The sequence below is a fragment of the Larimichthys crocea genome, chromosome III, assembly GCF_000972845.2.
Source record: "Larimichthys crocea isolate SSNF chromosome III, L_crocea_2.0, whole genome shotgun sequence".
NCBI lineage: Eukaryota > Metazoa > Chordata > Actinopteri > Sciaenidae > Larimichthys > Larimichthys crocea.
The window spans coordinates 20,269,290-20,296,175 of NC_040013.1; the positions used below are offsets into that span (position 1 = coordinate 20,269,290).

Sequence of the window (26,886 nt, forward strand, 5' to 3'; positions counted from 1 at the left end):
TCCCTTAGTTTCTTACTGTGTGTTCACCGCAGCTCAACAAGGAAACACAAATATGAAATACGGAAATATACATCTGATTTGTTCCCACTCAACGACTAAAACATCTTAGCATCATTTAAGGGAGAAGATGACTGTGAATTTTGCCTCCATCATTTACATTGGAACAAATCCTGTGATGGTGGACGAGAAGATCAACAAATGTGACCACAACCTCTTCCAATGAACATAAGAGTGTTTTATTAAGATACACTTTCACAGATCCTTTAACCTCCCCCTAGGATCGCTCCGCCTAAATAGTTTTGTCCTAAAACTTCTGTAATTTTGCTCTGCCTCACTTTATAGGACTCAAACTTGGCATATGTTATGCAATGCTTTGATTTAGATTTAGAGTTGCAACTGCATCATTTCAAAGAGATACTCATTGTGAAGATACTCATCTGAACAAATGTCACAAGTGTTCCCTTTTTATTATGACAAAGAAGAGACCCAGTAGTTGCAGAGATATATATCATTCATTCTGGGTATGCCATTTTTGAGCAGATGCCTTAAAAAGAGACTGGGGCTTCTGCCTGAAATAAATGGGGTAAAAAGTACAGTTTCATGCTGTGGATTACAAATATGTATAGCAAACAATTACAAATACTCAAGTAAAGTATAAGCACTTAAAGTACTGCCAGAGAAGACAGGGCATCAGCGCCCCCTGTTGTCAGTGCAGAATACACATATCAGTGTACACACATCACTCATATCAGTATAACCACAAGTATGTACACATAATTATACATATCAGTGCATACTCATCATTCATATTAGTGTACTTACATGTAATATGTAAACATGAGAAATTGTATGCACAGCCAGCCTAAGAGTCCTCAATGTCTTACAGGCTTGTTGCTGTCGTATTCTGGACCAAGGAGAGACCCTTGTGCACGCTGCTACTGTGTTTATCCGAGCTCCAGGGTTTACAGACCCCCATCAGGCTGTGTGTTTACTTCAGTAAACCCTCACTCATGCTCCATGATGCCCTCATGCAGCCAGAGAGGTGGGTCAGTGAACTTTAAGCTGGGGGAGAAGTGTCAGGAATGTCACAAACAGGTGTCAAAGCTGTAAAAAAAAAAAGAAAAGAAGAAGCTTTTTCCACATGTGAAAGCAGCATGTCAATAAAGTTGACTCATTTTTAGATAGGCACCATGGTAACATCAGCCTAAGCTTCATTTCACTATCACAAATCAATGATCAGTGATAAAATGTGATATGTGACAGATATGTAAATGCCACAGATGCTGTGTGCGCCGCTTGTCTTTGGAAAAACAGAGGGTTAATAGCAGTCAACTAGATTGCTTCTTTAATTATAGGAGGACAAACAGAGCAGGACCAAAGTCCATCTGGACACAGTGAGGTAACCAATGAGGTGAATGTCCACAGCAGAGAGCTGGGGAGGGGGGGGGCACACACACACCGAGCGGCTCAGTCAGCAGGATGACAGCAGAGACGTATTTGTTGAGACAGTTACTCATGTCACACAAATGAATGTTTTATTATTGGGAGTGGATGGCAGTGACAGCCACGGAGAGGGAATGATTGTTTTGAAAATTTGATATGACTTTATGAAGAAGTTCAGATGGTGAGTAAAGTTTCTCTCATGCTTGTTTCTCTCTTTCTCTCTCTTGGTTTTCATTGGTACATTTATGGAGCTAATATGACTTTAAACGATGTTATTAAAAAGAGGGTTAGTGTTTGCCATTTATTAAGTGAGTTTATAGCTTACATAACTTTAAAACATATCTTTTTGCGTATGATTTCTGTACTACTATTTTGTTTTGGACGTGTACTAAAAATGTCTGCAGCTTATTTTTCCTACAAAAGAGAAAAAGGGATGATTATTTTAGCATTCTAAATATTATCACAGACCTACACCTCTTTTATTTGTGTAACCCTTGATATAGAGCTCAAATATTCTTAATAATAATATGAGATTATTTTAGCATGACTTTAAATACAGTTAACTATTTAAGCATAGGATGGTTACTATGGTTACAGCTCGGCAAAAACAGTAGTAATTCTTCCCATTTTACATTATTAACGGTGTACAGCACTGATTAATAAATGATGAACTGATAAATAGATGTGAAATGAGGGAATGAGGGGTTACAATGTGAACATTTTAAACAGTGTACAGTATGTGCAGCATTACTGAGCAACAAAGCTTTGGGGAAGATACAGTAATGAATCTCAGATGTGCAGTTTGTTGGACACTTTGTTCATACTTCCCTGTACTGGAAGGTAAAATAACAAAACGAGAACAGACAGACTGCATACTTCCTAAATAACTACAGAGTACATTTTTACTTTGGACCAAACAGCATTAGAGTATTGTGAAGAATATACACAGCAGGTACAACAGCCTGCTGGTTTGTGGGGAACGGGAAGTAGAAACGCTTTTTATGTTGTAGTTATTGTTATGATGTAGAAGATGAGTGATCTATGTCAGTGGAGGAGATACCTAATACTGTCAGTCCTCTAAAGGTAAACTAACTTCCAACAAAGGTCGAGCAGACCTAATGCTATAAGAACAGGCAAGGAGAGCTCTATAGAGCCCCTCAACATGAGCTCCAAAGCCACTTATTTTACCAGCCAACATTGATGGTAGTTTAAAGTACTTAGTGTAAAAGTTCTCTCCCAAATGTCAACTTGTTGCTTAGTAGGTATGTATGTATGTATGTCATACTTACTGTACAGCTGTACAGGTACAGGCACTGTATAAATGCAAATGCCTAAAAAGACCTAAAATATGTAACAATAAAAACAATAAAATGTAAAAAGTAAATTAAAATCCATTTAGTGAATAAGACGTATCAGAGAGGAGCACCTGATAGGTACATGTAGCATGTCTGAAAGATATGTTGGTGCCAGGACATTCAGTGAATTGAAAACTAATTAGTCACAGTTAAAATAAGTTAAAATAAGAGTCACACACTCTCTGTGCTCTCCGTCTGTCCTTTGTCAGTACTTGGGATACTGCATTCTGAACAGGTTTTATTTTGAAGACGAAACAAGAGAGCACTGCAGTAAATTAAGCCTCGAGGTAATAAAATCATGCATTCATTTTTCTGTGTCAGCATGAGACAGGAAAGGTCTGACCTGGTTTTTGACTTGGTTCTCGGTGTGTGTGTGTATATATATGACATGTTTACATATTTTTGAGATCACATTTGAATAGCATACAGCAGAGCAATAACAAGTGAGGGTCAGCTAATGGCTAAACCAGGTATTCCTTTCTCTTGGAGGACATATTGATTTTCTTACAGTTTCATGACATTAGACATTTCTCTTCTCTCTCCCCACACTGACTGCAGACAACAGATCCCTGCACCGAGCAACATCTGCCCAGAATGACAGCATGTCTCTTAGGTAAAAGGTAATCCCACTGACTTTTACAATTATATATTTGCTTCCCCGGAAAAATTAGAGAGCCAACTGTATTTGCATGCATACATAGTATATTGGTTTTAGATTTATTACAGCAGATGTGTAAACCTGTCATCTGTCAGCCAAACAAAACAACTTCCTGCAGCTGGAGAGCGTTATAAAATATTACGCTCGACAAGCTGGTTAAAAATTTTTCTTTTCGAAGGAATTCATTTCTCAATTTGGTTTCCTGCAAATTACTGGAATGCTTTTCACATTCCTGATGGAGTTGAGCACCTGATTTTCTTTCACTCTGTAGTTCAACTCATCTCAAACCATTTCAGTTTGGTGATTGTGGAGGCCAGGTCATCTAATGCAGCACTCCATCACTCTCCATGGTCAAATAGCGCTCAGATAGCCTGGAAATGTGTTTTGGGTTATTGTTCTGTTAAAGAACAAATGATGGTCCCACTAGGCACAAACTATAAGGGATGGAAAGTCACTAAAGAATGCTGTGATAGCCATGCTGGCTGAGTGTGGCCTAATTTTTTTTTTTATTTTGGCCCAAGCAATTCTCCTTTTCTTCTTGGTCTCCCTCAATGGTTGTCAGTGTTGTAAGAGAAAACAGTACTAGAGAGAAAGGTAAAAAGTTGGTTAACAGTCTGTAGTTATGGAGCAAACACCTGCGTGGCACAGAAAACTATGATAACTCAGGCTGAGGTTTAACCAGAGCTGCAAGGTGTTACACCATATAAAAATGCTCTGGTTTTAGCTGTCTCTTAGAGTGGAACAAGCCCCCCCAATGTCAAAGAGAAGATGTGCAAAGCAGCGTCAGTGTCTGCCACTTGTGAAGCATTTATGTGGACTCTAATCTGAGGTATTGTAAATTAGTGATTTCTGTGGCTGATAACTGTAATGGACTTAACCTCTGCAGCAGAGGTAACTCTTGGTCTTCCTTTCCTGTGGAAGTCATGAGAGCCAGTTTATAGTGTTTGATGGTTTTGCAACTGCACTTTGATCATCATGTCAAAGTAATGATGAATGACTACAGTAGTTGAAAAGGGGCCATTTATTGTATGCCAAAAGAGAAGGTGTGTCCAAACTTTCGGTACAGTAATTCTTACAAAATTATAATCACTCTCTGTGTGGTGACTAAAGTTGTACAAATACAAAGTGTCATTGTTATTGCATGATTCATGTCTCTTTCTGGTTGCAGTTCAGGGAGATGGAGAAAGGGATGGTGTGCCTCAGTGGCAAAAAGTCTGTCATCCAATCATGCACTGAAGTCGCTGGTTCCCACCCTCTGCCTGGTGGTCGTGGTGATATATGGGCTGGCTGACAAACTCCGAAACTTTGTGGCTGGCATCTTCATCCCTCAGTACCACTATCCGTATGCAGTGGCTCTCTGCTTTGGACAGGTTAGTGCCTGCTGACAATTCACACTTCACAATCAACAAAATCAAATCATTATTTGCCTGTCAACAGTACCTGTGTATCTTAATAATTGTGTGACAATGCTCCATACTGTGTCTTACTTCATGTTTAGTTTACACAGTATTACGAAGGGTATTTGCTTAGGCTGCAATTACATGTGCCTTCAGGTTATCTCTGAAATAAGCAATTGAGCAGCTCGCACACTGCGGGGCCCAATGCAAACTTATTACACCGAGGCGATGTTTGGAGCACAAATGGAGTGAGACAGTTCAGACAACTTAAGCTAAAAAAACACAAGCGAACGCACCCTCCCAACAGCACCTGCAGGCCCAGAGGGATTTAAATTATTTGCTTATCGCTCCTCAATATCTTTATGTATTCATATATGCAGGGAGTGTTGAAGTCTGAGCCCAGTAGTTTGTAGTATAGTCAAGTCATACTAGAGTATACATACTGTACTAAGTGCATAATAAACTCACACATACTTTATGTACTTTTAAGTAAAAAATGTGTCAAAGACAAAGGTTATGAGACAATTCTTTAGAAAGTATGTAGTAGTGGTATTTCACAGTTGATAAACACCTGTGCATGATAGATGTTTAACCAAGTGGTTGACCTAAGGACTGACATGTAATGATAGATGTTTAACCAAGTGGTTGACCTAAGGACTGACATGTAAGTGTGACCCTGTCCAGAGGCTGAGATTAGCAATGGATCTCTGTGTCATTCATTGACTAAACAAGGCAGCGCAAACCCCGTGATTCACAAGTTCTGAAGTAGCAACACTGGGAGGGACTGTAAGGACTGAATGACATTAGTTCTGTAGGTTAACGCTGCCTTCTGTCCAGAGGCTATAGTTGCAGTTGTTCACGTGGGATATGGCTTGTTATAATGTCAGTGAATTGCAGAAGTTGGATGGGTTTCTAGTTCATATCCACACACCCTTGATCTTTGTCCTCTGTTAATGAGTCAGCGACACAAAGGCTGGATATAATAAAACACGATACATTTTTAAGATGATCCCATTATTCATTTTATGATTAATTCAGTATTCAGTTAACAGTAGAGTATAGTCATTGTTGTCTTTTCTTTTCCAGGTCCTGATCTCTCTCTTAGTCTTAAATCTCCTCCATGCCCTGCATCTGGTGCCACTGAAGAATTACTCCAGGCCTCTGGGTGAGAGGCTGTTGGTTCCTGCTATCTGTAACAGCATCCATGCTGTTCTGGCCATGTGGGCCAAGGCTAACAGCTCATATTCCAGTCTCTACGCCCTCAGCTTGACTCTATACCCGATAGTAACTGCAGGCTTTGGTTTCTGCCTGAAGCTGGCATTCCCACCGTCTATCCACATCTATGTTTTCATTTCCATCCTGAGTGGGACATCGTTTGTCATCACAGGTAAAAAGACGTAGATTATATTTAGAGGTGAAATTCAACTCGGCACAATTTAACCTCTAATCTTCCTCTCCGTCTGCAGTCTCTCAGGGTCTGGCAGGTGTTGAGCATCTGGACTACATATATGCACCTCTGGCTTTAATCCTCCATAGTCTTTCTCTGACTTGGCTGGCTAAAGTATCTGACGCTGAGCACCAAAACCCCCCTGGTGCCCAAGCCTCCGTTTTTGACATCTATTACACCCAGCTGGTCAACCAGAGCTGGGTGCTGGGTCTCCTGTGGCTGGTTCACCCGGACTCTCCCTGGAAGGTGTTCAGTCACAGCAGCTGGCGCACCCTACTCTTCCATGGATACCTACTCGCTATTCTCCTGCTGGGGATGGTGCTAAACTTCCTGGTCTGTATATCGGCTCTGTGTGTCTCACCGCTTGCCGCTGCAGTGTTACACTCAGCAAGACAGGTGGCACAGCCGTTCTTCCACCTTTTGTAGTTACATTTGAAAGGGCTGAGAAGAATTATTGATTGGTTTCTAGTGTAGTAGTGTAGTGTAACTGACCACACCGTCATTTTAGTCTGTGGAGAATAACAATTTAACTTTCTTTCTTTCATTTATAGTAACATGACCCATGCTACTGAGGCCTTTTAGTAGTATCAGCTGAGATTAAACACAAAGTGTCAGCAGTATTTATGACCATGATATCATATTACATATAAAATACTAATGATTTACAGCTGGGACAGATACTGCACATGCCTTTAACACATGTCCCGTTGTGCAGTTTTATCACTCCTGCTCATGCAAAAACCTATATGACGATATCAGAGTAGTGACGCAATTGAGCACTCATATCTGTGCATGTATATAACCAAAAGATCTGAAGACCAAACTATGTAAAGACAGATCATCTTGCTCTGGGTGAGTGCAAAACGTTATTTTTCATAATTTTAAACAACAATGATAGAGAAGAGAGGCAGAGAGATGTTTTCTTTCTACATTAATGTCATATTTCTTAATGTATATAGTGTAAATTTGAGGAGAATTGTAGCAGAATTTTAAAATGACTGCCTAAAAAACAGAGAGTTTTTGAGAGGAGACACGTTTGGAGACTACCTACTGATTCCCAACAGTATTTAAGAGGTTTAAACTTTCATGTTTCACTGGATCTTTTTTTTTTTTTTTCAACCAAAGTTCTGTGGAAGTTTTCCCTAAATGATTCCGACAACTGTTTTTCGGATGAGAAGGGATAACGATGAAGGTTGTTTATACTGGACACAGACTGTTGAACTCTATTACGTTCTATAATATTTAAACTCAGGTCCTTGACTGCCTTAATGTTTAACCAGACGTTAACCCTTGAATGAATCTGACTGCTGAGGTTTGTCGGAGGAGATGGGGTCACGATGAGATGAGCTAAATGGTGGGCACACAGATTTCTTTATATCTACTAAGTACAATTATATCCTAAAGTAAATATTTAAACGAATGTGAAAAGAATGCTGAACTACCCGATTGTGCAATCTGTATTTAATAAGCTAAAGACACTGAAAGAAGAACTTTATTTCCAAAAATATTTATTTTTTAACAACAACCAAATGTAAGTGCTGTGAAAAACACTAAGCATTAAACAAAGCAGCTTGTAATAAAAGTCCTCTGTAAAACCTGATCAATGTGTTTTGTGTACTGCTGTATAGAGGTAGCAACACCCCTTCACAACCATTGGCTGATATGTCTCTGGTTTCCTGTCTTAAGTGCTGTCTGGCAGCAAGATAAACAGGTGAAATGATAAATATAGCAAACACTTAAACTGATATTGACTTTTTTAAAGTGTGTCTTTTTTTTAGGTGGCTAAAGGATGTTTTAGTTCCTTCTGTCTTCTCCAAACTGTGGGCACACTGACTGTCATCTACTGACTCTGGATAAGTGCTTCATACACCCCCCATAAATCCAAAACACACCGCTTTAAGTGAAGCCTCGTCGACTGTAGATGCTGGTTCTTGCCGTGTGTTTGGACCTCCTCTCCATATCGCCACATTCATTATCTGTGTCTGCTTATTGCCCTTAAGAGGGATCAGAGTTGGGTGGTATGTGCAGACCCAGACTCTGCAGCAGGTTAGAAGCCGGTCCTGCCAGTCCGGCCTGGCAGCTGAGGGACTCCAGCAGGTTTGAGACTAGATTGAGGTCGACATCAAGAGGCTGGATCTCCTCCTCCGTCTCATCCGGTCCTCCGCGACTGTCCGTGGCAGGGGGATGAGGGGAGCCATCGTCCAAGCCTGCCTTGTTGTAATTCTGTAGAAAGGATAAATATGACTGGAGTCAGGTACATGAGCATTATGTCACCAAAAGGGTGAAACAGTAATCATAATTATTTACCGTCTGACTGAAGCTTTGTCCTATATTCGTGCTCATCAGCTCCTGATCCATCTGGTCCATGTATCTCCTGAGACCATCTAAAGCTTCTGTCCCATTCATCTCTGTGTGACCAGACGACCCCTCCTCCTCCTCCTCCTCTTCTTCATCCTTCTCCTCCTCCTCCCCATCATCATCATCGTCATCATCATCAAGATCATCTGAATCGAGCTCTTCTTCTTTGCTTCCTTAAAAAATAAAAAGACAAATGTTGCTTCCACCTTGCTCATTAGCCGACAGGAACTACAGTTTGTACTTCTGCATTTTTAGAGTCACAGGATCTGATGGGACACCAAATAAGGCATAACAGCAGCACATGGAACTCAAAACTGTCAAACTAGGCAGCGTTGAACAAATAGGATCAAAAATTTTGAGCCTCAAATATTTTCAGAAAAATATTTTAGTGTATCGTTTGGCTGTAATATGAGAAGGTTTGTGACCAGACATTTATTTATGAGTGAGTGACAGGAATGCAGGGAGACAGAGACGGGGAATGACATGCAGGAAAGAGCCACAGGTCGGATTCAAACGAAAGAGCCACAGGTCGGATTCAAACCCTGGGCTTCTGCAGCGAGGACTTTGCCTTCGCACATGGGGCGGCTGCTCTGCCAACTGAGCCCCCCGTGACCAGACGATACAAAACCAAGCTCTTCCATAACTTCTACATACCTAGCAGTCTGTCCAGTGCGTTGGCCATGGAGTCAGGATCGAAACTAAAAGGCTGAGCTGAACTGCACCTGGAATACAAATAAAAACAATGTGCAATCTGAACTGAGAGAATGTTGGAGGGACGACCGGATGAGTTGGCAGACCATGAACAGAATAAATTGTTAAAATTAATTATGTGCACTGGCCAGATAGTCTGTCTCACCAGGGCATTTCAGCACCCTCATGTGATGACATGGCATTGAGGAAGTTCTTCATCCCCTGGCTGACTGCTATCAGGCTGTAAGCACCCTCCTCTTCCTCTCTGTTGCCCCCCTTCTCCTTTCTCCTCCTCTCCTCTGCCCCTTCGTGCTGCGTCTCTTTTGTGGAACTGGAGTTTTGGCTGCCAACATCAGCTCTTCCCCCGCTCCTCTCCTGCAACATGCGCTCCAAATCCTGAGCTGTGATATCCAGCCAGCTGTCACCTGGAGACAGACACAAAGAAAAAAAAAAAACTAATTATGGGAAATGTTTGAAAAGGGAGACAGGGTGGAGAATGGAGGAGGCATACCAAAAGGACAGAAACTGAAAGGAATTGGCAGGAAGCAGAAAATCCCAGTTGGTAGAGACAGAAAAATGCAATGCTTACTTTCTACCAGGGTCAAATAAGCCTTGCTTAAAAAGGTAAGGCAGGCAGACTTTACTGACCAAAATGATATCTGTAAAGATCGTCCATGTTTAACTGAGTAAATTACACTTAAGAGAGGGGTAATGTCTCTAATCCGAACTGCTAATCTAAAAAAATAACAATGTATATTCCATAATTTCTCACACATTATTCTATTTGTTAGTTTCAGACATTTTGATATTTTGTTTCTGATGACATGTCAAGCCACCGTTTGGCCCAAAGACAGATTTTCACTCACTGTCCTCTTGGGGGAGCTGTGACTCTTGTTTCTTCAGCTCCTCCAGGTTGAAGGATTTGCAGCTGTGCAGCAGCTGGAGAATCTCCTCACCCGGGGATGAAGCACTGAGGAAAAGTACACAATAGGTACATTCAGACAGATACACTCGGATGTCAATTGTTCAGTTACGTGCACATGCTTGTATATAGCTCCGAGTCCTCACCTCGATTTTGAAGCGACGGACTGTTTGAAGAAGTTCTGTGCGGATCTTGTCAGTTCTCTGTAACGGGATGATCCTTCCAGTTCTCCCTGCATTTGACAGCATTAAGATCAAAAACTTAACTTTATGCATCATTAACAAAGTTTACTATTATGTCAAGCCTAATATTCCAGGTTTGGCTCTTCATTTAAAAACAAACTAACCCGGAAGTAGTCGTTCCTTTTAAGACTGTCCATGAAACCTTTCCACTGAGGGTTACAACTGACGGGGGCATCAGGCTCTGATGATGGCAGCCTGCACTTAGAACACAGGATCTCAAAGCCATGGGCCTGAGAGCAGGACACACACACACACACACAGACATAAATAATACAAATATAACCCTAAAAAGTCATTACAGGCCATCAGAATGAAGAGGAAACACAGCTGGCAGCTCACCAGTTTCATGCCAAGTTCATGGGCTTTGTACTGGGGATGAGAGCGAGGAGGCAGGGTGAAGCCGCTCCTCCGGTCGGGGAGGAACTGCTGCTGCTGCAGCTGGGCGTACAAGCAACGTGTGAATGTCACCTGGAAATATATATATAGAAGTACATGGTTACGGTTTGCATGAAGACATTTCAACCTCTACTTTTTGCTTTGACTGCCATAATTGGGAATCTTTTAAGTGTGTTTACCGAGGTGAGGACTTGTGTGTCGGGAGGAAACGCCTTGAAGCTTCGACACGCCTGCAGATCTATCGGATCTCGCAGGTAGAACGCTGACACTGCAGGCGCAACCAGGTCTGGTCGTTGCGCTAACACTGTGGCAACACCTGCAGGCACGAAGCAGTGGGCACGATGAAGGCCGGTCTGAATCTTTTCTGGGTACCTATAGAAAGTGAAAAGTAGTAATTGACATGCTTTTAAATTTTTCATACATTCACAGTATCTGCTCATTCCAGTCAGATACTCTTTTTTAAATCTGGTTACATACAATATTTACGAGGCTGTTGCTTGCGTATGTTTTTTTCAGGTTTAGAGAAAAGAATTATGACGTATAACTTCTTACCCCTCTAGTCGCTTCCTCAGGGCGGAACTAATCTTGGGGTTTGCCTGACAGGCCTCTGGGTGGGCGGAGAGCAGTGCAAGAGCTTGTGCAACACTTGGTACCACATCTTTTGAGATCCCCACTGGACTGGATTTAGAGGGACAAGGCAGAATATGCAACTCTCCCCTACAGAAGAAGACCTGCGAAAGAGAATGAGTGGAGAAATAAAGACAATGAATGGTGAAGTGGGTTTGCATGTTTTGTTTCATCACCCACAAATGTGTCTACTTTACACCAAAAGGCTTTAGCTTGATCTCCATCCTTCCAGGCAGCTGGTTTATTCCAATAAAGAATCAAAATTGACTCTGATTGACAATAATAATTAAAATTATTAGAGAGAGATGTAGTTTTTTGTCAGAATCACACGATCAGTTTGTTACAATCATGCTCTTTTTGTTTTAGACTAAAGCTTACTTTGGTTATGCTCAAGGATGTACCAACATCTGAGATTTGAGAGTCGACTTTTGAGAAGCTGACAGCCAAAAAAACAAAAAATAAGTATACATAAAAGAGGGGAGAGTTGACTGTGTATTGCATTAAAGGTGTTGAGTTGTCCTTCAATGTGTCAACAAGCAGAGTTTTGACATTTATCCCAGGTCATAACTTAAATGTGCACAGTGATGGATAACACATGTCACACGTGTTTCAAGTCAAACAAATTTGATTTTTTTGCATCTTACTAAAATGAACTGAAATGAATGTCTGCTTGGAAGGTGGGATATCAATCAACATATTCATAGTGTGCTTTGGGAAAAGGTCGCCGTTAAACAAACTCACCCTGTTTTCACTGGTGTCCGGATTCAGCCACTTTGGGAGATAATCTGCTGCTTCAATCAGAAGAAACTCCCCGTCGTTGTCCACGATGCTTTACACACAAACACACAATTAATGTCAAGAAGCAAATGACTTAAAAACAAATGTAACTGATCCATCCATAAGCAGTGTAATGTCCATCCATCCATCCATCATCTGTAACCACTTATCCTCATCAGGGTCACGGTGGGGCTGGAGCCATACCAGCTGACTTTGGGCGAGAGGTGGGTTACACACTGGACAAGTTGCCGGTTTATTGCAGGGCACATAGAGACAACCATTCAGGCAATCTGGAGTCACCAATAAACCTACTAAGGGCAAGTCTTTGGACTGTGGGGGGAAGCCGGAGTACCCGGAGAGAACCCACGCAGACACGGGGAGAACATGCAAACCCGAGGCGACAGTGCCAACCACAGAAACATCAACTCAAAGCACATTTTGTTTCACCTGGCTGCAAGCTCCGGGAAGGCCTCTGTGATTTTCTGCAGGAGATAAACGATAAACCACTCGTCCTCCACATTGTCCCCAAACTGAGTGCTACCTCCAATGTGAGCAGGGACATCTCCTGTCAATACAAAAAAAAAAAAAAAGGTCACGTGTCAGTCTTTTAGAGTTTGAGTTACATTACCAGGAAAAGCCAAGCTGTACCAATGAATCAATTAATTAAAGACTATACCTTTCTCAGGATGATACTTGAGCTTGAATGACTGATGCTGCCAGATGTATTGGATCAGGTGTGGGGCGACCTTTGCCAAAATCTCCTCTAGCAGACGTGTGAGGTGTTGCTCAGTCTGCTGTGGATCTGAACCGTGTGGCTGGATCAAGAAGAGCTTGTACTGAACCATGTCCTCCTGGATCACTCTCCTCTGCAGGGCGTCCATCGTAGAGGGGGTTTTAAAGTCCTAAAGACACCAGGACAAAGTGTAAGGTGGGCATAAAACCTTTTTTTAAACTATCTAATTCAACGATTCAGCCAGAAATTAAGAGTGAAGTATTAACAGATTCAATCTCCTTGAACGTCAGTCAACCTCACCTTGTCTTGCTTTTAAACCTGAGACGTAAAGTCAGAGCAGCGCGGAGACTAATGTCGTTTCTAGCACGCCGTCTGTCACTGTTTGGGTCCGACTGTGAATTCAACTCGACTACTACCACAACCGTGTAACAGACAAGTGTTGTTCAACATGATAAAAAAATAACCAAATTAACATAAAAAACACAATAAATTTAATGAAAGCGAAATAATTAATTACATAATATGCGTTTTTATTTATTTATTTATTTAATAAGCACGACAAAACCACCATAGAGAGGGAAACGGACACATTTCAAGAACGCAAACAACGTCGTCGCAATGACCCCTGGGAGTTGTAGTTAAACAGCCGATAGCGTAACGGCTATCTTGTGGCAGTCCGAAATCGATTTCCCGTGAGGCCACTGGGACACGAAGCTGCGTCTCCATGACAGCCGTGTTATTGTTGTCGGTGCTAACTCTGCGGTTAACGAAAGCTAACGTTATCCGCTCATGTCTAATATTTAAACTGTTTTATTTTTGTTTTTTTTGTTTTACTGTAGCGACGTCAACCTAACGGGGGATGTCTAATGAGGAACTACACGACGCTGTACGTGCCTTGCTGATGTTTCATCTCTGCGTCCATGTAGCGGCTGCTGGCTTGTTTTTACACGTAGCCTCCTTCTTCAAACACTAGAAACAACGTTAGCATCTCTAAACCAAATCCAGCTTTTTTTAGGATTCAGCTGCAGGATCTGAAGACAATGTCAGACCTCCTCCTCCTCCTCCTCTTTCTGAACTGTTCCCAGCAGCGAGACGTGGAGGAGGCCAGCATGAGAGAGGAGGGCTTGAGCCTCTAAACACGGGAGACAAAGGAGGATGATTTCACGATACAACAGGAGACCTGTATCGCACAAGCTTGAGATGTGAGTACATGAAATATATATATAGTATATATCTAGTGTCTGCTGTTGGTTTGCTTAAGCTTTAAGACTGTAAACAAGGTTTCCCCAGCTGTCAGAGGATGGATGACGTGACTGACTTCTCCACCACTATCGAGTGACAGTGTCAAATAATATTTTTTATTGATCCAGACAGTCACATCTGCCTGCTTTAGACAGACATAACATACAGTGCAGGATATTTATTTATTCATGAACAACATGTCCTTGTTTTTATGATGTCATGCTTTGCAAAAATTAAAATATTTAAGATTTCTTACACCATTAAGTAAAAAAAAAAAAATAAGCATAAAGTTTTGATAACATCTGGGGCCCCTTTTAGAAAATTTCTTTCGATTAAAGACTTGTCTGGTTTGGTGGAAACACCTGGGGATGTCCAAGTGTAATGCACACTTGGGAATAGGATCAGTGTATGTTTGGTTTTGTATTTATTCTCCCCCATTTGTATTTCTGTTTTTTTTTTAATTATTTTATTTATTTATTTTTTAACTTTACTTACGTAATTTTTTGTATTATACTTTATTGTGTATTTAAGTTCCTTTTCTTCGTAAGTGATTTATATTTATTATTTGTGTTGCCGTTTTGTTGTTATGTCTTGTTAGTTATATGTACATGTATGTGTTATGTGATTAATAGAAGCAGAATCTCAAATGTGTCATCGATTATCATCATCATCATCCCATTTAGTGTCCCTGAAACAGCGACAGGATCGTTGTTTTCTGTATAAATCAAAACACACCTTTATGACCTACTGTGCACACCATGAACATCATCCAATCCAATCCACTTTATTTATATAGCACGATTTTAGCAAAGACAGGGTTTCCAAAGTGCTGCACAACAAGATAGAACATGATAAATAACACAAGAAACACAAGAAAATATGAAGTAGATAATAGAAAGATAGAAAACAATAAAAAATAAAATGAATAAAAAGCACTAGATAAAATATAATCAATCATTTGCGATGTCCATTTGATTCATCCCCCAAAGACTGCTGAAATATAAAGTCATAAATATAATATGCTGACTTTCTCTTGCTGGCCTCAGCAAATAGAAGAAATACATACAAATATCCCCCTCGCTCCAATTATTAGTGTACAGTTCTTTAGCATTTTTGTGCAGGCCTTCTAATAGGAGTGTATAAAATAACAAGTCAACAATATTTTAGAGTTTAGTTTATTATTATTCTTGTGAATCATTACAAATTGGACTGTCATGATACATGTAAAAATAGCAGTATGATCCTTAATATAGATGCAGCGACAATAATAGATAAAGATGAACAAAGGTGACAGGCATGGAGAAGATCGTCGTCATATCTTTGATATCATCTGAACATTTCACTCTGTTTTTTCTGCCGTCTGGATTTTCAACCTCTTGGGATGTTTATCTGCTGCTTCAGTTCGATTTTTATTAATGTTCTCAATCTGCTTTTCATGCAGTCGCGGGCTGTCCCGAAGCAGCCTCGACCACCACCCTCTCCCAGAGGAAGCAGACGATAACCAAACTCCACAGCGCTACCTCCATGACCTCCAGGAAGCTGTCTCTGCTCACAACAGGTAAATCTTGGTTGTCCTACACACACAAGCAGCCCTGGCTGATTCTGCAAGGAGGAAAAACCTCAGCAATGCCAACGCCATAAGGCAAAGATCAAACTACTTCCAGCTAGTACAGACACATACTCTTGCCTGTGTATTTTGTAATGCTACACCATCTTGTGTGGACAGCTGATTCTCAGGGCTCTCGTTATGTGAAACGAGACACCCAGAAGCAGTGGATTAATTGATATCACATTGCCTCCTTCAGATGTGCACTTAAAAGAATAAATAATGAGGCAGGCTGCTGGAATATTCAATTACTTTGACATTTGCCCTTGATTTTCCACTTTGCATCCTGGTTCAAATTGTGACACGGAGAGTCGAGGCGTGTGAAACAGGAAAGGGTTTCCTGTGCGAAGAGGGAGTGTTGGATATCCCCTACGAGTACACGAAACACGGCGAAACATTATTTCTGCAACTGTTCGTACCTCACTGCTCCCTTTGTCCTTTCTGTGTAGCTCAGAGACGTCTGCTGCCTCAGGCCACTCTGACTGTCCCACCGTCATCTCAGTAGACTCCAACCAGTCCTGGTCAGGTATCCACAGCTCCACGGGCACTGGCATCTCCACAGAGAGGAGCTCTGTTTTTTCCTGGGGCTACGATGTAAGTGTATTCCAGCAAATGTTAATCTTAATGTGAAGTGATGATGCCAGTCTTGCTCTGCCTGTCACACACAAGAGCAAACTCAAACTTTCCCCTGTAGCATTTCTTGCAAGACACACAAACATGCTTTCATGCTTTCAGATTTCGATTTACTCGCTAACATTCACCTGCAGCCACCTTTTGGCAAACCTGCGGAAAACCATAGAACGTTACTGTATCGTATGGTAGATGCTTTGTTTGTCTGCTGCTTCTTTGTATATGCAAGGCCTGATTCCACTGGGTATTGGATTGTTTTCATCCTGTGCTTTCTAGCCTCAGCTGGTCCGACGAAACTTTTCCAGGACTCAATGATTTATTTAGTTTGTTATCCTCAAGCTGCTTCTGAGAAGAAGAAGAAGAAGAAGAAAAAAAACTGTTACTCAAACTAATTCACTTCTAGCTCACTTCTTTCTCTCTGTCTCTGTCTCTTTTTCGTATATACAGCATATGAACAATACAGCTTGACTAAAAACATACACACATCCAGTAGAAGCTGTTTTTTATGCATGCAAGACAAAGAATGTGGTGATGTGCTGCCGAACGCACTGAAAAGCAGAAGCTTTCAATCGTAGAGCAAGTGTACGAGAACAGAGGAAACACTAGCTCTCTTTCCTATGTTTCTGTCCCATAGGAGTTCGACAAGGCGGCGTCAAGGCAGGTGCAGCAAATGTTTGAGGAGATCGACAAAGAGCTGTACGAGGGGAGAGGCAACGGGGGAGGGATACTCCAGGGGCTACAGGATGAATGTCAACAGTGGGCCACACGTTTCCCACACCTTCGGTATGTTATCCACCATTTCCTCCCGACCTCCTGACCTTTTACCTCTGAGTGAAACAGAGAAGCAGTGGAATCAAAGATTCATTATGATCGTGGAGACAAACAACTAATTATTTTAATTATGTTTTCATTGTGTATGTCACTCAGGATCCTGGGGACTCAGCTGGTGTGTCCCAGTGATGAGGGGTTCCAGTGGTACGCTACTTCAGGGAAAGACAGCTACCCATCAGGAGGCAAAGAGAGCAGCGTGAAGTCCCAGGAGAAAGATAAGAGTGGCACAGAGTAAGTCTTAACTGCACCGACTCACTGGTTGATCACCTGATAGCAAGAGGACACATAAGGTCACTCCAGAAAAGCATAAGTGACCCTCGATCTTATTGGACAGCATCGGCCCTTTTAACTGGGCTCTAAGTATTTTTAGAACCTATTTTTCTTTGGGCCCTCTGCAGTATATACTCACTGAATAGATTGTGATTTCCATTATGATAATCCATAATCCAATTTCATCAGTGCTAACCATGGAGCAACTTTGTATTTCTTTTATGAGGTTTTAAGAATAGCTTTGCTAAAGCAACACAGCTGTTAATTCTAGCTCAGTGCACACGAAACAAGAACCTGTTCCTGTTTGAACCTGCACAGATTTTGATGTCAAACATCCATTTTCTTTTACTATTGACTAATAATGCTGATTTCTTATGTTTATTTAACTGTTGCTCAGGAGGATTTTTATCTCTTTCTGCCCTTTCATTTGTCAGGCCAGTCGAACCGTTGTACAACATTTTCTTCATTCTAAAAACATGAAAGACCATAAAATATAGAGTAGTCCTCTCAGCCAACAGAATGTACCAAAACTTTTTGGGGTAGGCAACTAAATAAATGGAACATTTTACCCTTTGAAGTTTTAAAACCTCAGATTAAAGAGACACAAAGGCAGATTTTTTTGGTGGTAGTCGCATCATTCTGTATCATGATTGGAAACATGTATACATCATTCATTGAAACTGCATTGCCCAGAAGCAGCTTGGCACAAGTTTATTCCGTCATTGATAGTAGGAAGTGCCGCTGTATATTGCTTTATTATTTAAAGTAATTTGTCTGAAATATCCGTGTCTCAAGTGGTTCTTGGCTGGCCGTCCAGATAGCTGGTGTTAGTGCATCAATTATAGAGGAGCCGTGGCTGACTCTGTGGTTTCTTGACCTAGATGCGCTCGCTTGTTCATCACGTTGGTTAGCTGTGATTAATAATTGCTAGACTCTTAATGGTAGACTGGCTGTGAAAACGCAGTACCACTATCTGACTGAACTGACATAATGGGTGAGCTTGTGCATGCATGTGAATGCTGTCAAAGTAAAAGTACGTGTCAGGATTTACCCTCTGCTTTTCAGGCTGGTGAGCTTGATTTGAGTTTATGTATTATTTATAGAAAGACATAAAGAATGTGTGGGCCTGTGTTTGTGCACATACGGGTTTATGTGTGCATGCTTAACTATATGTGCCTTTTTGTTTTGTTGAAAGCTTGAATGTACAGGGCAGAAGAGCAGCGCTGATAAAGTCCTCCTCTGCAGAGTTGGATACAGCTCCTGGCACCTCCAGTGGCTCCAGCAGGCACGACAAGCCAAGAGTGATTGAAGTGGAGGGTCTGATGGAGGAATACCTGGCTTTTGATAGCAGGGACTCGTGAGTTGCTCACTTTCCTCATGCTACACAGTAAAACCAAATCTGTCAAAATGATTTACTATATCCGTCGTAAACAGGGATGACGAGTGGGAGCATGTGTGTTTGGAGTCTGGACGGAGGCATCACTGTCTGCCCCCCGTCTCGCCATACCGGTGTCGCCGTCAAGCTGTTCTTGACCTGCTCTTTGACGACGTGTGGCGGCAGCTGGTTGGTTGGATGAAAGAGCTGGTTCAACGCCACTGGGAGTGCTGCACCTCAAGTAAGGCTGATTTCAGTGCCTGCGCTTGACCTAACGTATATTAAACAAATTCTCACGGTATTTGGAATTTATGTCTCATCTACAGATGATGAAAAGATTTCTGGAAACTTGAGCCCCGTGCAGCAAGACTCCCAGAATCCCTTCATGCTGTTCTCCATGTTGCCCACGATGCTGCCCAAACTTGGCCAGAGCAGGGGGCCCCCGCTCACAGCTGGCCTGCCGTTCCAGGTCAGTGGTCTCTTTTAATCCAGCCTGATTTTAAACCTGTTTGTAGTAGAAAACATGTCTAGTCGACCGTCAAGCTGAATCATTACAGCTTTGATAAAAGTATCCCTAACTGTAAGGTCGGCTGACTTTAGAGTCACGCATCTCTGTTCATCAGTCCAGTCACCTTTTTTTTTTCTCACTCCTACTCTTTCGGTCTTTCAATGCTTCCAGTTCATTAACTTGTATCACTGTTTTCTTTCCTTCCTCTCCTCCTCTTTACTCTCTGCCCTTCACCTTGCCAATGTGTGTTGTGTACCCTCTCTTTCTTTTGTCGCCTTTTTTTTCACTTATTTTCCCTTCATTCTTTCTGTTTTTCTTTACCCTCCTTCCTGCCTTCCTGCCTTCCTTCCTCTCTATATCCACAACCTTCCTTTGGTCGTGCCTTTTTCCCCTTAAAGAACACAAAGTCAAGGGGCTCAAAGCACAAGTCCAGACGGAAATCCAAAAAGCAGAAAAGGCCCTCCACTGTATGTAACTCCCTCACTTAGAGCCAAAATGGCGGCGTGCTGTGTGCACGTCGTCCATGGCGGCTCATTGTCTTTATCTCTACAATAAATGTGCTTGTGCCTGTTGATTAACACAAAAGCATCGTCACTGTTTATCGTTTTAATTAACTGCAACTTCTTTGATTTTTTTTTTGTAGATCTTTCTTTTCTTTTTTTCACAGCGAGAATGTTGGAATGCTTCGTTTCTCTAGTTATTGCTTTTGTTGCATTTTTAGCGTTTTGTATTTTTGGTTGGTGACGTAGCTGATACTGGGGTCCTCCTGACATCACTGCATGATGAATAACCGTTTCTTTGACAATATTTTATATTGTACACATGGAAGTAACTAACCAAAGTTGCCTTCATAAAATACATTATTTGTATCTAATCTGTCTTTCCTGCTATACCATGTCTCTTGTCCCCTCTTACCTCATTCTGTCTCGTTATTCCGCCCCCACCTTCCCTCTGTGTTACTCCATACCCTTCATCTCACGCTGTTCCCCAGGCTGGAAGAGTCCCAGTAGGAGCAGCCGCGACCCAGCACAACCTGAACGACCTCATCGTGATCCACAGCATCCCCCTGCAGCAGAGGAACCTGGGTGTGCTGGATAGAAACCAGTATGGACACATTTTCTAACCAATGCGCACTGGTGCAAAAATGATAAAAAATAAAAGATACAAAATGAATGAATGATACATCCACCACACATTTGTATATTCCTAATACACAACACAACACACAAAAAAAGAGACATGCCATGTTTTTGTCCCTGGTCTTAACACCTTGTTTGGCAGAGCACACAGCCAATTGGCAGCAGGTGGAAATGCACCAGTCACTGATTGCACTCTCTCCCTCCCATACAGCGAGCCAGAAGAGCGGCCGTGTCACAGACCAGGCTCCAGCGTAGTTCCCACAAGCAAACCCCGGCCACGGCGATCCCTGGAGCAGAGCTCTTCCTCACTGTCCCGCCCGGCGCAGTCCGCCCGACGTAGAAACCCTCCTCCCCGAACCCTCCTGCCACTGGTACCCAGCCTGAGTCAGTCCAGCACAGCAGGATCAATGGACGAGGTCGTCCGCGGGACACGTCTGTGAGTTTTTGGCATCGTGGGAACCCCCGCTAGTCCCACTCGCACTCCTATATAGTTTTACTCTCTCATTCTTCCCTACAGTCGCTGAGGGTTGTTCAGAAGCGAGAGTGAGATTACTTTGAAAACAGACTCCCTTTCAAGTTGTGCCTCGTGGCGCTGTGCAGCAGAAAAATGGGGAGGGTGGTAGGGGAGTAGTTTTATTTGCGAAAGCAGCTTGACAGATGAACTTGTCATGAACCACGGGTGAGAGAGTAAAGTGTAAAATGCGCCACTTAGTTTGTGATGTCAGTTCTTCTGCATAATCCAGCATCTGCTGTATTTTCGTATCTAGTGGTAAACTCTCTAAGCACTTTTTATTATTATGGGAATAGTTCAGTATCTTTTCTTCTGTTGTAAGTCAGTTTAAGGAGATCAATGACCGCGGTGCAAAATATTTTTATTACTCTGAGACTCCAGCCAAGAAATGGCCACATAACCACTCATAAAACTACAACCTGTCGTTTTTACTCTTTGGTTTATGTGCAGCCAGTTGATTCCATGTTTTCAGTCATCAAACTAAGAGCTAAGCAAACCATCTCCAGGCTCCAGCTTCATATTTAACAGACAAACATGAGAGTGCTATTGATCTTCTTGTGTAACTTTAAGCAAAAAGGTGAACTGGAGCATTTTCCAGACTGTCATACTGTTCCTTTTAATATCACAGCACTGTCACTGCAGCGTCCTTGTCATCAAATTCTGCGTGGAGACGGATCACTTTTAACAAACAAATCACACCTGTCTTTTTATTTTGGAAAAACCACAAGAAACAAACCTTGTAACTTTGATTCTCATCCTCATACTTAACACTGAAGTGTGTGTCTTCTTCCACAGAACCACGGCCAGCGATCGCCTGACATCTCCACTGTTGCCTCTGAGCAGGAACACACTCCTTCCCCCTATCGGCACTGGAGAGCCAGAGTCATCTCACTCAGGGCAGCAGTCCAAACCTGCACAGGTACAGTTTAAAACCCCTGAAGCACTACACTGCATTGAACAGAAATCTCGTTACAGCAGCTAAACGGAAACAGCAATTCAATTAAAGGTTTCTAAACAGATAATAGGGAGAGTACTGTAGCATTTATTAAATACCAGTAAACCACCTGTGATCAGTTCTTTATAGGACTGCATAATTGTCCTTTTTTTTTCACCTGACCAGGTCAGAAAGTCCAGCCGTGCCCACAGTGCTGTAAATGACGAAGCTGGCAGTTCAATACCAAGAGATCGGCACCACATGCTAGACGTCTTCTCTCGCCCTAACACCACTCTCACATACAGGGTAAGAATTATTTTTTCTTTTGTGATGTATAAGGTTAAAGTCTTATTTTTTTTATAATGCCATGCAATGAGTTGACATTTTTTCTAATATGATCAACAATGGTGTTATTTCTAGTGGTTTGAGTGTCAGAGATGGTATGTTTTGATTTTGTTTTCAGTCGGACACTCCGTACCGTCGTTCCTTCACAGTATTGGACAACATCGGGCAGGGGCGGCCAGGCAGAGCCTCCGTGGGCACAGGTCAAAAAATTAATTCATTACTTAAATAGTTGAATAAAAAGAGATAATAATGCTGTGGGAAAGGGAATGTGATATACCGCAGTGGTCCCTAAACTTAATAAATTAACACAAGTACTGCTTCATCATCACCACTCCTCATGTTCAAAATAAATCGATTAAAACTACATTTAATTTGTACTAATACTCCTTGGAGTGGTTTTAACCATTTATCCATTATCCTTTGCTAATTGTTTCAACTGCCTTTCTATTACTGTTATCTTTTTTAAACATATATAGACTACTCAATCGGTTTCAAGTGTTTATCCATTAGTTTTCACTATTTATTTATCCATTATAGCTGATTTTAAATGCTTATCTCTGACTTATAGTTATTTATTTCAGCCATTTATTTATTATTTCTAGCTTTCTGTTTTATTGCTGCACTTTTAACTGCCTCAGTCCTCTCTGCTCGGTACATCAGCTAATTACTTATGCATCGATTTATTCGCTAATTCCACCAGACTCTCTCGGAATCGGTGTGACCGGCATCAGTCTTGGCATCAGCAGCTCATCTTTTTTGGACTCGTTTTCCCACCACCCCTTGGGGCACTCCCCCATCAAAGACGAAGAGGAGCCAGACCCGCAGGCCCCCGTCCCAGGTCAGTAGATTAAAGTGGGTGATGAAACTCTTCCAGACTCTGCCCTCAGATAAAGTATGAATGAATGTGATTGCAGCAGCTGGCGTCAAGTACGATTTACCTAAAACTGGTAAGATGATTTAAGTCCACGGTTCAGTGTGTTCATATTTTATCCTTCCTCTTTCCCGTAGCTCCACTGGTGCCTGCGTCACTCCCGCCTCGGTCTTACACCCGGGGAGGCATCTCATCCAGGGCCAGCAGACCCGGCTTGTAGTTTGCCTCCAATCTTCAGACACTTCAGCCATTCACATTTTTACAACACAACAAAAGTGCAAAACTCTGCAGCATCTGTGCCCACTGAACTTTTATTTATTTAATTTTTTTTGTTACAGAAGTAGCAGAACTTTTTTCATATTAAGCTGCTCTGGTGAAGTTTTTGTTAGAAGCCTATTTTTGTATTTCAGAAATCAGCTTATGTGGCTGCCAAACACAAGTAACTGTCAACAGTAACAGTAACTAACTCATCTTCATGTACAGTATGAGCTGTATGAGTGGACATTTCTACTATGTATGTATGTATGATTTGAATGTGTATATATCTATATCTATTTATATGTGAAAGTACTGTATATTATCCTCTGCGGTGTGTTGTTGGACTGGTAAATGACTATGCAGGGAATAACACATCCACCCAGACAGGGACATAGAGAGGATGAAAAGCACTTTTTTCCCTCTTTGATGCTGCATCAGAGAGTTTGGTACTGTATCTTTTATAAGAACACAATTTTCAACCACCCTGTGTAACAAAAGAAAATGACCCAGAGCGACTCATTGCGTATCGTTGCACACTGGCATGAGAACAAGAGATGCTACCTTGCAAGTTCATGGTTGCCTTCGTCTCCATTAAAGCTCAGTTAAAATATAAATATGGAGAAACAAGAGGCGGTTACAACATGTGTAAATAACAAAGGGATTTGTTCATTGTGTCTGTACAAATGACTGTATTTGTGGTAATTCATATTTCCTTATACTCTGAGAAAAGCCATGTGGGGATGCTTTGGCAGGTGACATCAGGGTTACTGCACAAAGGGTAGTTTTCCTTTCATTTGTAATTAAAATATTATATCGGACAGCCATGCAACAAAGGTGACAAAGCTTGAAATCAAAAGCTTTTCTTCAATGCATTTTCTTTGATTCTATTTGATATAAAAAAAGAATAAAAGCTGTGTACAAATGATGTATATAAATGAATTTATTTGTGTTAATGAAGAGTTTTACAAAAACAACAAACAAAGAAATAAACATTGATTTTCAGCTAAAAAGCTGAAGCACGGCTGAGGCACACAGCGTTTAGGTAGCTGCACACACTGGATTTTACACAACACTACACAGTTTTTCTGCCGTGGTTTATGTACATTTTATCTGCTATAATCAGCCTGTATGCTTTTCACTTTTTTCCTCTTTTGGCTTTTCCACTTTTTTTGGAGTATTTTGCTTCCAGGTCGGACACGAAGCTGTTGAAATTCTGTTCTCTGGACTTCTGTCTTTGCTGGAAAATGAGAGAGAAGGATTTTTACTGAGAGAAACACAAACAAACCTCTTGCCGATTCCATATGCACGTGTGTATGCATTTGTTACCTGAAGCATCGCCACAAGACTGCTGTCCTCCTGGCCGAGCCCCATCTGTTTCTGCATTTCTTCTGCTTCTTTTTGCTCTTTGGCAGCCTGGAAGGTCAATCACAATACTGAGATTAGGCGAAGCTGCGTGTAGACGTACAAAATAAATATAATATGAGCTGTTATGATTTTAGTGGCAAATTTCTCACCCTCTTCCTTCGAGCCCGCTTCTTCTTCGCACTCTCCTGAGAAAACGCTGGAAATGCTGGGGCGTCTCCACTGTCGATGGCAGCCTGGATGATGCCGCAGATCCTGGGCTCCTCTTCCTGGGTGAAGCACAGAACAGACTCTGCGATGGCGTCCATGTCTCCCTCGTACTGCATGTAAACCCTGATGACATCTTGCCGCTCCTCATCAGTGCCCTTGTATGTCTTTTCAAATTCAATGATGTCCTGTACTGTAATCTAGGAGACAGATGGAGAGACAGAGCAGGTTGTTTCAATTTCATGATGATACAGGAAATAAATCTTAATCTACCATTACCCCTGGTACATTTATTTGCAGTGCCATGGCAGATGCAGTGACACAATAACCTTGATCCCATCTAAATGTTGATCTGAATCAGAAAACACCTGCTATACCTCAGGGAACAACCGTCTCCAGTGGTCAACCCAGTCGCGGTCGTTACTCAAGACAGGCTCTTCATCCACGACCCCCTGCTCATCATACACAGCTCTCAGCTCCTTATCGCTCAGCACCTTATACAGCTTCCCCAAAACCTGGAGATGGGGGGAAAAAAAGTCAGGTGAGACTTAATTTAACACATCTACAGGCCTAGTATGTACCATTAATATGTATAATTGATGCACTGGACAATAATCATGAATTTACCACACTTTTTCAGCTATTCCTTTGACATCCTTGGTTGTGTTAGCACATTATGGCCAATCAGTGAGCAGGTATAGAAAAAAAATTATTAATCCCTCAAGGTTCATGCAGGTTTTTGCATGCATTTTTACTAGAAATACAACCACCCAAAAGGACAGTTTGGCCCTAGGAGCAGTTTGGGGTTCGGTACCTTGCTTAAGGTGAACTTGAACTCCAGCTACCAGTCCACCCTCCATACTTTGGTCCATGCTGTACTTGAACATAGTGCTGGGCGATATGGAAAAAAAATCAAATCACGATATGGATTATTTTATATCACGATATATTTTTATAATCGATATATTTTGATATCATGACCGGGCGTAACGTACCTCAGATCAAGGACTTTGACGAGGTCTCGAATAGGGATGGGGAATTGATAAGATTTTACGATTTCGATTCTGCTTAACGATTTGATTCTTTATCAATTCTCAATGGGGAAAAAAAGGAGAACAAACAGTTTGATCAGCATCATCTAGAGGAGGTAGTGAACAGGAGCGAGTACTAGTACAGCTGCCAGCCTCTGAGCCAGCCAGACTCTCTCTCGTCGAGGTCATCTTCTAAATGTAATGCAGAAGGCATTCGTTTAATGTTAACCGGTTCTTGATTCCCATCCCTTGAAAGCTGTCCTTCTCGACCACATACACAGGAGCTATGCCTTTACAAATGTAACGCGAGATGGCGCCGGGATGTTTTCTCATACAGCGTTGCCTTGTGTGAAAGACTGCTTTATCTTCGGCTGGCTATAGTTTTTTCCTTTTCGCAATTTGCCCCCCTGCTGTTTCACCACTTGCTTGAATAAGACTTCAGCCTGCTGCGCGTCCATCGTTCAGCACTCATGAGTTTAAGTAACTTAAAGCATGTCGCAAAATCACAATTCTTTTCACTTATATAAACTTAGAGTATACATAGTGACAAGACAACACTAATACAATCGTCGCAGGCTATTTAATGACATATATGCTGTAATAATTGATAAAATTGGGTTAGAAACGATAGAAGAGAAATGGCACGATAGACGCTTTTCTATCGCCTATCACGATATGTATCGTCATATCGTGATAGACGCTTTTCTATCGTCTATCACGA

At 41.7% G+C, this 26,886-nt stretch overlaps 4 protein-coding genes across 6 annotated transcripts in view; 2 read left to right on the forward strand and 2 right to left on the reverse strand.

Moving 5' to 3' along the window:
• Window positions 1–1,465: 1,465 nt before the first annotated feature.
• On the forward strand, window positions 1,466–7,687 carry si:ch211-248a14.8 (uncharacterized). Of its 2 annotated transcripts, none has more exons than XM_010731574.3 (5): window positions 1,466–1,624; window positions 3,357–3,418; window positions 4,625–4,826; window positions 5,940–6,240; window positions 6,320–7,687. In XM_010731574.3, the coding sequence occupies exons 1-5, from the start codon at window positions 1,622–1,624 to the stop codon at window positions 6,724–6,726; spliced, it is 975 nt and encodes a 324-aa protein (XP_010729876.2). In that variant the 5' UTR covers window positions 1,466–1,621; the 3' UTR covers window positions 6,727–7,687. The 2 variants fall into 2 exon arrangements, with proteins under 2 accessions (XP_010729876.2, XP_019124820.1); XM_019269275.2 differs by having other exon boundaries at window positions 3,357–3,411.
• Window positions 7,688–7,776: 89 nt separating this feature from the next.
• ecd (ecdysoneless homolog (Drosophila)) lies at window positions 7,777–13,455 on the reverse strand. The gene is made up of 14 exons (XM_019269274.2): window positions 13,346–13,455; window positions 12,989–13,214; window positions 12,760–12,877; window positions 12,277–12,364; window positions 11,461–11,639; window positions 11,088–11,280; window positions 10,852–10,980; window positions 10,617–10,742; window positions 10,417–10,502; window positions 10,215–10,318; window positions 9,515–9,773; window positions 9,313–9,380; window positions 8,608–8,831; window positions 7,777–8,523 (listed from the first exon to the last, which is right to left on the reverse strand). Exons 2-14 carry the CDS (start codon window positions 13,191–13,193, stop codon window positions 8,296–8,298), a joined length of 2,007 nt encoding a protein of 668 aa, XP_019124819.2. The 5' UTR covers window positions 13,194–13,214; window positions 13,346–13,455; the 3' UTR covers window positions 7,777–8,295.
• A 274-nt stretch (window positions 13,456–13,729) lies between these two features.
• On the forward strand, window positions 13,730–24,490 carry fam149b1 (family with sequence similarity 149 member B1). 2 transcript variants are annotated; one of them, XM_019269326.2, is made up of 16 exons: window positions 13,730–14,247; window positions 15,729–15,845; window positions 16,343–16,487; window positions 17,158–17,306; window positions 17,451–17,585; window positions 18,820–18,981; window positions 19,059–19,240; window positions 19,326–19,468; window positions 19,906–19,974; window positions 20,499–20,611; window positions 20,858–21,082; window positions 21,953–22,076; window positions 22,278–22,397; window positions 22,555–22,636; window positions 23,137–23,274; window positions 23,445–24,490. In XM_019269326.2, exons 1-16 carry the CDS (start codon window positions 14,201–14,203, stop codon window positions 23,525–23,527), a joined length of 2,034 nt encoding a protein of 677 aa, XP_019124871.2. In that variant the 5' UTR covers window positions 13,730–14,200; the 3' UTR covers window positions 23,528–24,490. The 2 variants fall into 2 exon arrangements, with proteins under 2 accessions (XP_019124871.2, XP_019124872.2); XM_019269327.2 differs by lacking the exon at window positions 19,906–19,974 and having other exon boundaries at window positions 13,731–14,247.
• Window positions 24,490–26,886, reverse strand: part of dnajc9 (DnaJ (Hsp40) homolog, subfamily C, member 9) — a 3,864-nt gene continuing 1,467 nt past the window's right edge. Inside the window, exons 2-5 of the mRNA XM_019269328.2 lie at window positions 25,512–25,649; window positions 25,080–25,334; window positions 24,892–24,978; window positions 24,490–24,802 (exon numbers count right to left, since the gene is read on the reverse strand). Of these exons, the coding sequence (XP_019124873.1) occupies window positions 24,701–24,802; window positions 24,892–24,978; window positions 25,080–25,334; window positions 25,512–25,649 (582 nt within the window). The 3' untranslated portion in view covers window positions 24,490–24,700. The remainder of the gene's footprint in view (window positions 24,803–24,891; window positions 24,979–25,079; window positions 25,335–25,511; window positions 25,650–26,886) is intronic.

Bases quoted from the DNA above. Each gene is read 5' to 3' on its own strand.
- fam149b1 (XM_019269326.2), top strand. From the start codon at position 14,201: ATGATTTCACGATACAACAGGAGACCTGTATCGCACAAGCTTGAGAT. The intron at 19,241-19,325 runs GTAAGGCTGATT...TCTCATCTACAG, and splicing joins CTGGGAGTGCTGCACCTCAA to ATGATGAAAAGATTTCTGGA. The intron at 19,469-19,905 runs GTCAGTGGTCTC...TTCCCCTTAAAG, and splicing joins CAGCTGGCCTGCCGTTCCAG to AACACAAAGTCAAGGGGCTC.
- ecd (XM_019269274.2), bottom strand. From the start codon at position 13,193: ATGGACGCCCTGCAGAGGAGAGTGATCCAGGAGGACATGGTTCAGTAC. The intron at 12,878-12,988 runs GTATAGTCTTTA...TTGTATTGACAG, and splicing joins CAAGTATCATCCTGAGAAAG to GAGATGTCCCTGCTCACATT. The intron at 9,774-10,214 runs GTGAGTGAAAAT...GTCTGTCTCCAG, and splicing joins ACAGCTCCCCCAAGAGGACA to GTGACAGCTGGCTGGATATC.
- si:ch211-248a14.8 (XM_010731574.3), top strand. The intron at 3,419-4,624 runs GTAATCCCACTG...TTCTGGTTGCAG, and splicing joins GCATGTCTCTTAGGTAAAAG to TTCAGGGAGATGGAGAAAGG. The intron at 6,241-6,319 runs GTAAAAAGACGT...CTCCGTCTGCAG, and splicing joins GACATCGTTTGTCATCACAG to TCTCTCAGGGTCTGGCAGGT.